The sequence below is a fragment of the Panthera leo genome, chromosome D2 (genome assembly GCF_018350215.1).
Source record: "Panthera leo isolate Ple1 chromosome D2, P.leo_Ple1_pat1.1, whole genome shotgun sequence".
In the NCBI taxonomy this organism is placed as follows: Eukaryota; Metazoa; Chordata; class Mammalia; order Carnivora; family Felidae; genus Panthera; species Panthera leo.
Window position 1 is genome coordinate 84,486,431 of NC_056689.1, and position 13,265 is coordinate 84,499,695.

The 13,265-nt window shown below is 50.5% G+C and overlaps 1 protein-coding gene across 2 annotated transcripts in view; it reads right to left on the reverse strand.

Annotated features, from left to right (window-relative positions):
- Positions 1 to 1,200: 1,200 nt before the first annotated feature.
- The window catches only part of CD2H10orf143 (chromosome D2 C10orf143 homolog), a 46,880-nt gene continuing 34,815 nt past the window's right edge, over positions 1,201 to 13,265 (reverse strand). For both annotated transcript variants that reach the window (XR_006194885.1, XM_042909339.1), the window contains exon 4: positions 1,201 to 1,747. Coding sequence is in view for 1 of the 2 variants with exons in the window: in XM_042909339.1 (XP_042765273.1) it covers positions 1,718 to 1,747 (30 nt within the window). In the remaining variant the exon portion in view is untranslated. The remainder of the gene's footprint in view (positions 1,748 to 13,265) is intronic.

Here is a 13,265-nt window from a genome sequence, read left to right on the forward strand (position 1 = left end):
CCTCCCAAGCGCCCTGCCGACAGGCTTTTCCGCGGTGAGCACTCCCTCCGCCATCTAAGATCTACAGGGACTCGTGACAAAACTGCCGGTCGGCATCACCCCGGCCTCTGTCATTCGCACTGCCACTCTGTGCTCTCGTGCCCTTCTGCTTTTCCAGAGGAGAGGGCCTCTCTGGGGTTGGAGGGCTGTGCAGTGGGGCACAAGGAAGGACACCGTGAGGTCACCACGGCCGTCTGTGCACGCCCGTGCTTCATGTTCCCGCCACCCCGCACAGAGGGACGGGGAGGACGAGGCTCCAGGACGCTGCTGACTGGCTCACGAGGCCAGACGCCACGGGGGACGGGGAACCTGCACCCAGTGTGTCTGCTCTGAACAGAGCTGCTTTCCACCAGGCAGGAGGATGCTCGGGGCTTAGCGTCCACAGAAAAAGCTTTCGGTTCACGTCAAGAGCTGGGGTGATGTGTGGGCGACGGGTAATTACCAAAACAACGAGTAACTAAGTGGCCACCTCCTGTCCCCGTGAATCTGGGGGAAGGTCAAGCTCACCCACCAGAAAGGTGAACCAAAGGACTCCAGAACTCCCACTGTTTCCCTGGGAGCTCAGATGCGTCTCACTCTGAAGACAGGAGTGCGAGAAAGGTCCTCAGAAGCACGTATTCTAAGGCCACAAATCTCAGCCTCACGGCTCTCAGCCCTGGCTGTCTGGTGAGGACTGCGGTCTCGTCTCAGGCCAGGTATGTGCCCTGACCCAGGGCTGAATGACTGGTGACCTCCAAGCCGCCGGGGGCAGAACAGTCCGATCTCTTCCCCGTGACACAGCGGTGCGCCTGAGATTCTGGGTAAGCCACGTCACCACGGGTACTGGCCTCGTCTCCTCCCAACGCCCAGTCTTCTGCCCTTCTGTGCAACACCAAGTCCCTCCACGACCACACACGGGACTGCGGACCGGCTCTTTGGAATGTCAGTGCTGGGGCGGGCACCGGCACAGAACACGGCCGGGGGGTGACCGATGAAAACAGAGGGTGCAGGGACGTCGTCCCGCTCGGGCTTTGGGAGGGCAAAGAGCCAGAGTCGTCCTATAACCCAGTAGTTTCGAGAGGACCTTGCCTACTAAGTACGAGGACGTGTCAGGAAGCCCTCAGACCCAGGGAAAATGACGCCAGTGTGCACACTCCGACGATGCATTGAAAACCCAAGAGAAATAAGAAATTTCACTTTAATATAAAGGAAGCCCTGTGCCTGACTTCGGTTGGGGAATTACATGGAACAGATTGGATACCAGCATTTAGTAAAATCCAGGTTAAGATTATAGAGTATTTTAAATATAAAAATAAGTCTTTTAGTTAAAAAAGAGCACAAGCAGCCCTGGACACACCCACAAAACAACTGGAAAGCCTGACGGAAGAGCCCGGACAAAGCTCCATGAGCCACTGGGCCCTCAAACCTCATAGGGAATCTGACACTGAATCTTTTTTTAACTTTGACATGATGCAAACGATACATCTGAAAGGAGGCTGTGGCAGGTAACAACGGTCGGAAGGCTCCTCTGAGGGGACGGGGTCCTCCTGGCTCTGGCGTGGTGGGCACGGGGGTCACCCGAGCGAGAGGACAACGGGCTGCAGCGTGAACAGGTGGGCGCCCACGTCCATCCAGGACACGACACTCGCTGGCACGTGGATGGCTGGAACCCAGACCGGAGCCTTCCCGCTTGCACCTTCTAATAGTTCTCCGTGTGGCTAAGATGTCCCTACGATGACACAAAAGTACACCGTGGGAAGTAATTTGCTGCGGTTGTCTGTCCACTGACACAAAGCACTGCGTTTAGAACGACAGGGCGCACACTTGTACGAATGTTTTATTTCTGAGGTGAATCTACATTTACAGAGTATCCAGAACATATAATAAAACATATTTAGGGCACTTCCTACGGTGCCTGTTACATAGAATGTTCTCAAATAAACATTTTTCTTCTTTCCTACATGCTATGAAGGAAAACAAAGAGACTGAAAATATAACTTATATATTCATAAAATAGAATTATTTTTTTATGTTTATTTATTTGAGAGAGAGCAATAGAGTGCAAGCAGGGGAGGGGCAGAGAGAGAGGGAGACAGAGGATTCACAGCAGGCTCCACACTGTCAGTAGCACAGAGCCCGGCGTGGGGCTCGAGCTCCTATACTGTGAGATCATGACCTGAGCCGAAGTCAAGAGTTGGATGCTCAACTGACTGAGCCAACCAGGCATCCCGTGAAATAGAATTTTTTCAAACGATGTTGACTAAATACTGAATAGGAACCCAACACAGAGAAGCTGTAGTGGTTCCTGTCGGGGGAAGTAACCCCAGTTGGTAACAGTCCAGGGCTTCTGCCCATCCCACCTGAGGCCTCCTCGCCTTTGCCCGCAGAAATAACTGGGAAGGACCAGATGGCTAGGGGCAGACAGGTGGCCCGACACTGTGCCACAGTGAAGTGAGAGGTCTTGTCCAGAGTCTAGAAACCTTCGTCCCAGTTGGTCACCATCCCAGCAGAGAGCAGTGTGGATCCGTGGCCCAATGACAGCAGCTGGCAGGGGAGCCCTGCTCTCCAAGACCACATCACGATGCCAGTGGCTCCTTGGGTTTGTGGAGGCCAGGAAGGGTGGGCTGGGCCAGGCAGTGGAGGGGACAAAGTGGTCTGGTCCACGATGGTGTCCATTTCCTCGAAGGTATGTATTGCCCTGAGCCACAGGGACCCAACACGAAAGACCTGGGACTGGCACACGGCAGGGGAAGTGGCACCCAGGCTTGTGAGCATGTTTCACAAGGATGGATCATCCCGGCAGATTGGAATAAGATGCTCTGGAGATCTCAGATTCTACCCAAGGAGCAGTCAGCAAAGGCTTTACACAGGACAGGTATTTTAGTGGACCAAGAAGGCAGAACACAATCTTACAAGGTGAGAGGGCTCACTGGCAGTGAGAACAGATCAGAATGTTCCAGAACCAGGAGTGCCTGGGTGGCACAGTTGGTTAAGCATCTGACTTCAGCTCAGATCATGATCTTGCAGTCCATGAGTTCAAGCCCTCGTCAGGCTCTGTGCTGACAGCTCAGAGCCTGGAGCCTGCTTCGGATTCTGTGTCTCCCTCTTTCTCTGCCCCTCCCCAGCTCGTGCTCTCTCTCTCTCTCAAAACTAAACATTAAAAAAAAAATTAAAAATAAAAAAAATAAAAAAGAATGTCCCAGAACCAGGGAAGTCATCTGTGATGACTGAAGCTAGGGTTCACAGCACACACAGGCAGGGACAGGGGATCTATCTGGAATGCCATGCTGTGCCCAGATTGTGAAATTTATAGGTGTTGAATTTATTCAACAGGCCTCTGTTTCCCAAAATAGCCTCTGCACTGCATGTGTAACAAGCATCCCTTTATAAAAGGACATTTAAACAAGAGTCTTTACTGTGGTTCTTGGGCTCTTTAATCACCTACTACCCATCAACTCTCCAAAAGGTGGGGAAAGGACATAGCACTTCCCCAACTTCTCTGGCCAGGAAGCTCTTGTCCTGAGCCCCTCAGCAGCAGGAGCCTGGGTGAGGAAGCACTGCCCCAGGCACAGGAAGTGGCAGAGATGGGGTCACACAGAGCTTGGGAAACTCACTCTGAGATGCTCTGGGAGAGGGAGTGCAGTGGACAGGGCCAGGAGGCAAGACTCCAGGGAAGATGGGGCCTCTCTTGAGGGAGGGACATCCCGGGGGGAGGGGACTAGATCAGGCTCTTTAATTCACCATCATCATCATCATCATCATATCATCATATCATCATTACTGCTGCCAATAGCACCACCAAATACCAAAATTTTTTTAAAAAAATATTTTGCTGAGAGGTCTCCCTCCAGCCCCCAGCCGCCCCCTTTCCACTGGATGGGGTTATCTGAAGATGTGTTGGAGGCAGAATGGACAAGACTCGGGACAATGAGACAGACGGAGCCACATCAATATGAAGGCCGAGTCCAGAATCTTAAATTTTTTTTTAACGTTTATTTATTTTTGAGACAGAGAGAGACAGAGCATGAACGGGGGAGGGGCAGAGAGAGACGGAGACACAGAATCGGAAGCAGGCTCCAGGCTCTGAGCCATCAGCCCAGAGCCTGACGCGGGGCTCGAACTCACGGACTGCAAGATCATGACCTGAGCTGAAGTCGGATGCCCAACCCGACTGAGCCACCCAGGCGCCCAACCGAGTCCAGAATCTTAAACACAGAAACTGCTCCTTTAAGCCTTTCACCAATGCTCGGAGTTCCTGCTTCGTTCCATTCCCTCTCCTCAATTCGTTCCACTTGGTCAATGTCCCTCTTGGAGCATAGAGCCACAGGTACACCCAAAAAGGAGCCTATCCTATCACCAATCTAGAAGCAAGGTCCTAGTCCTCTGACTCTGCAACACCCTGTGGCTGACAGGGGAGATCTGGGTGCTAAGTCTCCAACATGACAGGCAGGAAGAGGGTGTTGTGCCTTACCTGTGAGTGTCATGCTGACTGACCACACCTTATGGCCTGACTGGGCTTAAAAAGTAATCTTATAAGAAACAGGGGGAATATACCACTTTTGATAAAATATAACTCCAATGTATTTCCACCAAGAAAGAGATGTTTTAGAAGAGAGCTTTTATTCGTTTCTAATATTGGGAGGGCCTCAGACCCAAAGACGTCCAGACTTGGACACAGCAGAATAACACTGTCAAAACTCAAATCCTCCTGAAGGCAGAGAGGGAGAGGGACCCTCCAGAAAGTTAACAGCTGACTTCTCATCAGAAATACAGAAGTCAGAAGGCAGTGACAGTGTGTATTCAAAGTGCTAAAAGACCGTCAATCAAGAATTCTATATCCAGCCAAACTATCCTGCAGAAATGAATGGGCTATGTAAATATCTCTGGATAAACAGAGAAAATCTGTTGCAGCTAGACCTACCCTACAAGAAATACTGAAGGGCATCCTTCAGGTTGAATTTAAAGGATATTGGACAGTAAGTCAAATCCAGACTTTAGGAAGCCTAAATCGTTTCTTAAAGTGCTAACTTGCCTTTTAATGCACTTCACCGTCTCCTCAGAGTGGAACAGATTTTACTCTTTAAGAAGTTCTTGTTCTGTCCTTCTAGTCATCCAAGGGCTTGATGCTTCTCACATCCAGAAGAAATAATACGAGTGTGATTTGTTTCCTAATTATTACTGCTAAGAGTTTCTCTCTCTCTCTCCCTCCATCCAAGCTTCCTTAACAGTGTACCCACCACCTTGGGCCTCATGTTCCAGAGGAACCTCCCCAGCCCATCCTGGCTATACCTCTCCATGGGGTAAGGAATCCACGGGGCCAACGGGATGTTCCCACCCCTGCTCCGCTTCCAGAGCCTATTTCCTGGGCCTGGGACTGCCTTTTCTGCAGGTACATTCTGCTGAGGACAGACCACGGCACTACCACACTACAGCACCCTTGTTTGCTGGAGAGGGGTATGGTGAGGTGGGAGGGGATGAGGGTGGAACCTGGACGTGCCCTTCCAGTGTGCCCCGGGCCCTGTGCCGTGCAGGACAGAGCCTGCACTGAGCAGCAGGGAGGCGCACGCCCAGGAGTGAGCTCTCCCTCATCCCACCAGGTCCCAGCACGAACTGCTAAGAAATTCAGGAATGCTGTATTTGAACTTTCCACCTCCTTACGAAGTTAAAGTGCCAGTATGAGTCTGAGTCGTTGAGGACAGTGGGGCCCACATGAAGGCAAAGAAGCCCCGATTCCTGAAATCACGTTCTGCCTCTGCTCCAGCTTTTCCAGAGCTCTCAGGCGTTGGAACGCGCCCTGGCCTACCCAATGAAGACCCTTGCAGGGGGTGGGAGTGGGCAATAGGAACAGAGCTCAGCACTCAGCAGTACTCAGTAGTACTCAGCAGTACTCAGCAACAGCTTCTAATGATCAACTCAGAACAGTAATGAGCAAACGGTTTATAATCCTCCCCACCGATTGTCTGTGACAGGATCAAGTTTGGGAAGCAGTGCACTTAGACCAGGGGGAAAGGACACGTGGGCAGAACTGAAGTCGGGGTGGCGTCCCACAACCTCCTCCCCCTTCCGAGGCTGAGTCAGGGGCTCCTGCTGGGGAAAAGAAGATGGAGACTGAACAGGCAGAGGCTGCTCCACCTGCCAGAGCAAGGAGACTCACGGTACTCACGTCCATGGGGAACGGGGCTGAGGGGAACACAGAGGAACATTGCTGAGCTCGAGACAGACTGTATTTTACAAATAGGGAATATGGAGGGGGGTGCCTGGGTGGCTTGGGTGGCTAGGTGTCCGACTTCAGCTCAGGTCATGGTCTCTCACTGTTTCTGAGTTCAAGCCCCTGTCGGGCTCTGTGCTGACAGCTTGGAGCTTGGAGCCTGGAGCTGCTTTTGATTCTGTGTCTCCCTCTCTCTCTGCCCCTCCTCTGCTCACACTCTCTCTTGCTCTCAAAAATAATAAACATTAAAAAAAATAGGGAACGTGGAGGAAGGTACATTATAGGAAAAGCCTTGAGTTTAAAGCTAAAAACAAAACTGTACACACAACTTTCGTGGACTTCAAAAGCAGGCACTAAGGACAGACTCTCCAAAATCCGGCTATCATCATAAAATTGTTTTCTCTCAAGCTCACGGGCATGGGCTCTAGGGAAGGGGCATCTGACACCTCGAGGGGATGCTCTGATCTCAAGCAGGCTGCCTTGTGAGGAGTCTGAGGACTTTAAAGAATCCACTTACCCGCTGCTGCTGCTGTTGCTGTCTTTTAAAATTTTTGTTTCCATTTCACCTTTTGATCCCTTTCACCCATTTCTCCAGCTCCCTACGCTGGGCATCCACCAGCCTGTTCTCAGTATGTATTAGCCGCTTTTGTTTTTAAATAAAAGATCCGACGCGGTAGTGGGACTGCACGGTATGTCTCTTTCTGACTTACCCCACTCAGCGTAACACCCCCGAGGTTTATCCACGTTGTTGCAAATGGCAGAAGTTCATTCTTTTTTATGGCTGGGTAACATTCCATGGAGTGTGTCTACAGCTTCTCTATCCATTCATCTATCCTGTTTGAGTGTTCATCTTCTATCCAACAAGTGCGATGAGTATCAGTTTGAGCGCTTTATCTGTGACTTCTCTTGGATCTCCTATGTGGGTAACTGTATCATCTGAAATAAAAACTTATCTTTTCCTTCCCAATTGTTACACCACTGCTTCTTTTCTCCCATCTCACGGTGTCCAAAATGGAAGCATTACCCCTCCCTGGGTAGTCAGGGAGCGAGCGACAGCAGCAAACTTGTGTTTCCCTGTTCATCAACGGAAATGCTTCCACCCAGTGTGACGAACCCTAAACCTTCCCAGGACAGACACTTCTAGTTTGGTTTGCGGAGTTCTTCCCATCAGTGGGATCTGGAGCCTGCATTTATTTAGATTTGGATGATCGTTGGTTTCTCTCCTCTGATCAATGCAGTAGGTTTTCTAATGTTAACTCAAGCTTCCGTTACTTCAAGTAGGACTTTTTTAACCTAAGAAGCCATCTGCGATGGTAGCTTTTTGCTAACTTTCCCAATTTGTTTCACTGTTACTGGTCTGTTTACATTGTCTCTTCTGCCATCCCCGCTGCGCTGGCCATCCTAGCCTCGTGCTTAGTACAGCCAGCCCACATGTCCACAAAGGACCTGTCCTCTGAGCGTGTCAAAGACACTATTCCAAAGTCTCCTGGTGTCTGTTTTCACCACCGAGAGGTCTGTGGCCAAAGCATGACCCCTCCCTGCCTCCTAAGCAGCTCCATGAGAGATGTGCTGACAGGTCATGCGCAAGGCCTACCGACCATGATTTCAGGAACACAAGAAAGGTATAGACACAAACAGACCCACCCTCACGAAGCACCACATGGCTTGGGAGACAGGGCATGACAGATACAACTTGAACACCCTGTACATCCTGAGCCCTCACTCCCTAAGGAGAAACGAACTCGTCATCCTGAACCTGAAGTTTCTCATTCTCAGGAATGTCTTCTTTCAGTTAATATCCATGTTTTACAAGTTTAAAATTGTATCTAAATGGCATCATTCTATACACATCCTTCTGTAGTTTCCTTAAGTTCATCCATTTTTACCGTGATACTTTGTCAAATTCATATACCCAAACTCACCTACCCACTGTCCCACAGGACAGTCGGGTTTCTGGCTGTTTGCTCGGCAAACAATGCAACTACAATTACCTTGTGTGCATTCCTCCCAGGAAAGAATCTTCTGGGTCACAGGGAATGCCCACCACCCTCCCTAGCAGGGATCTGCTCTCCCTTTCACTGTGTCAACGTGCACGGCCTCGAATGAGGTGGGCAGAGCCTTTCACCCCACACCCCGCCCTCACTTCTGTCGTCGGCTTCTAATGAGTGACTCGGAACAACTTTCCTGATCAGTCTCCTACCGATCATCTGGACAGGGATCAAGTTTGGGAAACCTTCCCATCTAAGCCAGGGGAAAGGGTAAGGAGGTAGGACCGAAGTCAGGGGAGGAGGACTAGCGGAATGGACGTCCCATTCCCTTCTCCACACTTCTGAGGTTTGCTATTATCGTTGTTATTATTTGCCAATTTGGTGCTTAAATTTGATACCCTTAATTACTAGCAAGGCTTAACATCTGTTTATGTTTACTGGCTAATTGGGTTTCCTCTTCTCTCAATTGCCAATTCATACACTTTGTCCATTTATCTGCGAGTCTCTGTTTGGCATGTCACAAATGTCTTCCCTGCTTTATGGGATCTTCTTCAACAGTGTGGAGGGATTTTGGCATGCGATGTAGCTTATGTTCATAGCCAAATATACCAATCCTTCCCCTGTGAGTTTGTTAGATTGTACAATTCTGTGTGGACATTTAGGGTCTTTAACCTTCCCCCCACCTCCCAGGATTGATTTCTGTGAGGCAGAGATCTTCTCTTACCTTTCCTCATGTAGATGGCCACGTAAGTTAGCACAGTTGAGAGACCTTGTCCTTCCCGCCTGACTTGCCGTTGAGTCTCTACACTGTTGTCAGTTGCCGTATACGCAAGTTTAACGCTCTCCCTTTTATCTCACTGGTCTATTTCCCTATCCCTGGGCCAGCACTGTCTTAACACTTATCACTCTGTAATGGATCTTGACATCTGACAGGTGACCTTCGTCACCTTGTTCTTTTGCTTCAAGACTGTCTGGCGACACATGTCTTTCCTTTAATTCTGGAAAATTCTCAGCTACTATCTTTCCAAAAGCCATGAATCTTTTCAAGTCGGGTCATTTATTTTTTCCTCCTCTTCTCTAAATTCCTTCCTTCTGGATTTCCTGATGGGGTTTCCATTCTTTCCTCAGACTCTGCATCACACCTTCTATACTTTCTGTCTCTTTATAATCTCGTGAGGTGCTTTGGATGACTTCTCCAGACAAAGCTAGTTCACGAATTCTGTCTTTAACTACATCTAACTTCAGTGGCCATGTCACTCACTTTTAGGTTAGTTTTTTCAACCTTCCAATTCTCGTTTTACACTATACTCATCTTTGATTATGGCTCTATTTCCCCTTTAATCATTTTAAAATTTAAAACAATCAGTCTTACGGCAAATTTCAAGTTCTTTTCTATTTCAGAGTCTTGGGGGTTTGTATTCTCGTTATAATTCCTGATGTATCCCCAACACCCCCCTCACCCCAGCCACAGATCTATGGGTGTCATTTGTATTGTTCTGACAATTGTTCTGGCATCCTCAGTGCAGACTGTCTGACCTCTGCAGCCTGTGTGCTCTGGATGGTGGAGGTGTGCCCGCAGGACGATCCTGCATTTGCCACTATCCAGGGCCTTAATGGACTTCGAGAGTCTGTATCTATTTCTGTGTTCATGCTTTGCTTTTGGTTCCTGTACCACTGAGAAAGAGAACCAGCCTGGGGCCCAGACACCCGTGTATGGCCTGGTGTTTTAATTTCTAGTCCCCTTAAGGGACAAGTAGATCTTCCAGGCTCGGAACTTTAGGCAAGGGTCCAGGTTCTAGCTCCCACACCTCCACTGGCCAAAGTCACATCTATCTGCCTCTGGACATCAGAATTCTAGTCCCCCAGCCTCCCCATCCCCTGGTCCCCCCGGCCTACTCTAGGACCAAAATCAACAAAGGTGGGGACTTAGTAACTGCCACCAGGGATGTGTATCTATTGTTCTGCTTTTGTTTTCTCTCTCTTCACTTATTACACGTTAACTACGCATTTCATGCTTTTATCTGTACCAGAAGGTGGATACATTTGCATCAGCGCACCTAACATGCCCCTAGCAAGTCTAAATTACATCTTTCTTAAAGTGTTTTCAATCCATTCACCATCTCCTCACAGTTTAGCTTATTTTATTTGCAAGAAAGAAATGTTTGTTTGGTTTTTCTAGTTATCTGAAGGCTCTGATCTCAATAACATAGTTAAAAAAAACAAAACAGGGGCGCCTGGGTGGCTCAGTCGGTTGGGCGTCCGACTTTGGCTCAGGTCATGATCTCACGGTCCGTGGGTTCGAGCCCCGCGTCGGGCTCTGTGCTGACAGCTCAGAGCCTGGAGCCCGTTTCACATTCTGTGTCTCCCTCTCTCTCTGCCCCTCCCTGTTCATGCTCTGTCTCTCTCTGTCTCAAAAATAAATAAACATTAAAAAAAATTTAAAAAAAAAACAACAAACAATTTTCCTGGTTGCTGTATTCTAGAGAAAACATTTACTGTCAGAAGCTAAATCTGAAGATTTGGTAAGAAGTCTATCCAAATTCATCTGTTCTGGGATTCACACTTGGCTGTACTGACACAGCCAAACTCTCTTCTCAGCCAGCGTGTTCATCCAGTTTGAATAATTCAGCGCTGTGTCTGAGCCCAGACGCTCTCCTGGCATCTGGGAGTGATGTCCACAAGGACACCTCTCTCTCTCTCACTCACTCACTCACTCACTGCAGCACCTCTCAGCAGGTGAGAGCTGATCTCTGCGGCCATGTGCGGGGTTGGGGGGCTGGTGAGGCTGGCACGCGGGCTGTAAACACACACAAAGACCAGCCGAGAGGAGCGGGCGGAGGGGCGGGCTGCGGTGACCGCTGGAACCCGCCTGCCCGCCCACCATGGTGGACCCCGTTCTCCTCAAGCATGAATGCACGAGGTTCAACAAACTCTGGCATCCTTGGCCAAGCTGGGGAAATGCACAAGCATGATTTGATTCTCACGGAATAATCGATGAAATTTCCCTTGAACCCACCTGATTGTGTTTTCCTCTCTCAGGACATAAGAATGAAGGACTGACCAGAAGCAGCTAGTGCTGAAACGGGGCACAAAGAGCAAACAGCTGCTCATCGATCATCCTTCGTCTGCGTCAGAACACCACGTTTTCATCCCGGCCTCGTCCCCGCTAGACGCCTGGACCACTAAGCCTGGCCACAGCCATCCTCCTGCTGCGACGCAGGCCAGGAGAAAGGCAGGCTCTCTGCACCCTGGGCCCTGGTTTGGTTCCTGTCTCAGCCCAGTATTTAGAGATGCCACAGATGTAGGAAGCACTTACCAATCAGACAGGTGGGTAAATAACACAAAACAAATATTTTAAAGGTCACGCATTTGGAGATAAAAAGTACAAAGAAAACAAGAATATCCATTCAGAATCAGAGTAACCATACTTGGGCTGCTGCAGCCGGGAGGCTGGACAACAGGCTGGACCACACACCCCACGCCCCGCCCGCCTCTCCTTCTCCCGCCCCTCCCCTGCACTGTCAGGCAAGGGACTTCAGTGTCAGCCTGGGAACAGCACAGAGGCTTATTAGGTCTACTCCCCTTAGTACCTGCCCTCATCACTAATGAACAGGCTGTTATCTAAAATCAACTTGTTGGGGTGTGTGTGTGTGTGGGGGGGGATCCATAAAACCAAAACATCGTGGTTTGTACATCGGCTTTTATGTGGCAATTCAGCACCAGTTTAGGTAATAAAACCCAGCTCACCCCAGATAACAGAACAAACACCACCAGTGATGAGCAATATTAAAGGGCCTGATTCTTTCGATTTAATGCCTGGGCTCACCACATCGCCCAGGCAGCTCCAGGCTGGGGCAGGCTCTGCCCGTGCTGCAAAACGCCACGCTTGCTGAACCACACCCTGAGGCCTGAGGGTGGGCAACAGAGACCCCAGAGGCCCGTGTTTAAAACTGCAATCTTTTTTTTTTTTTTTTTTTGTCCAAGAGGACTGGTCTACTCTTCAGGCAATTAGGTAGGACACAGTTCAGAAACGAATGCAGGTATTTCACGCAGGGAATTTAATATGGCTTCAACCGCTCACGGAAGAGCAGAGAAGCCCCGCAGGGGAGGTCAAGGCAAGCCCACGCCCCCACGCAGACAGCCACAGGCCCCGGCACGGAACACAAGCGGAAGCAAAATGACCACAGAGCCCGGAAGCCCGTGCCACCTGGCAGGAGCTGGGGGCAAGCGGGCTAACTCTACAGGAGCTGGCATCTTGGAGGGAGGGGCTGAGAGGCTGCCTTGGGGGTGAGGTGGGGGGAGAGAGGTGCCCTGGCTTCCACCCCACCCTCCCTCCAGACTCCAGGGTCCAGGGTCAGAAACCAGAAGCCAAGGAGTCTAGAAGCACAGTCTCCATAACACAGAGCAGAGCAAAGGTGGGGCACAGAGCTGAGAAAAACCGGGCAGGCGACCATCATGCAGACCCAATACAATCTGAAGGTGGCCCTGCCCCTGCAGGGCTCATGCACTGGGGAGCTAGGGTGACGGGGACCGGATGCCACTTGGAAAACTGGTGCCAGGACACAGCACCTCAACGAACAAGGGAGATCTGCTTTTCCTACAATTTCCTGCCTTACGGTGCCCCCACCCCCACACCACGTACCTTCATTTGACTGCCCTACAGACCTTCCACGGCCCTATTGGGTTTCATCGAACGGATTAGAATTTGCAAAGGATGGCACGGTTTCCACGGTCCACTCGGCCACCGTGGGCCCTGCACCCAGTGGGCTAAGCTGACCCGAGAAAGGAGGCGTCGTGGCCAGGCTGTGGCCCAGTCCTGGAACCGCCCACGAAGGAGAGGTCATCAGCAATGGTGGCCACTGGCACTGCCTCCAGGTTCGCAGCCCCGGACGGGGCTGCAGACAGGGGGCACCCCGGCCTGGGGAAGGGTGGACTCCCCAAAGGACAGAACGCCACGTCCCACCGCAAGGACAGGGGCCGCTTTCACTGCAGCCGTCGGTCACCCGAGCAGGACGAAGCAGGGCTAAGAGAAGGTGCCTCCAAGGAACAGC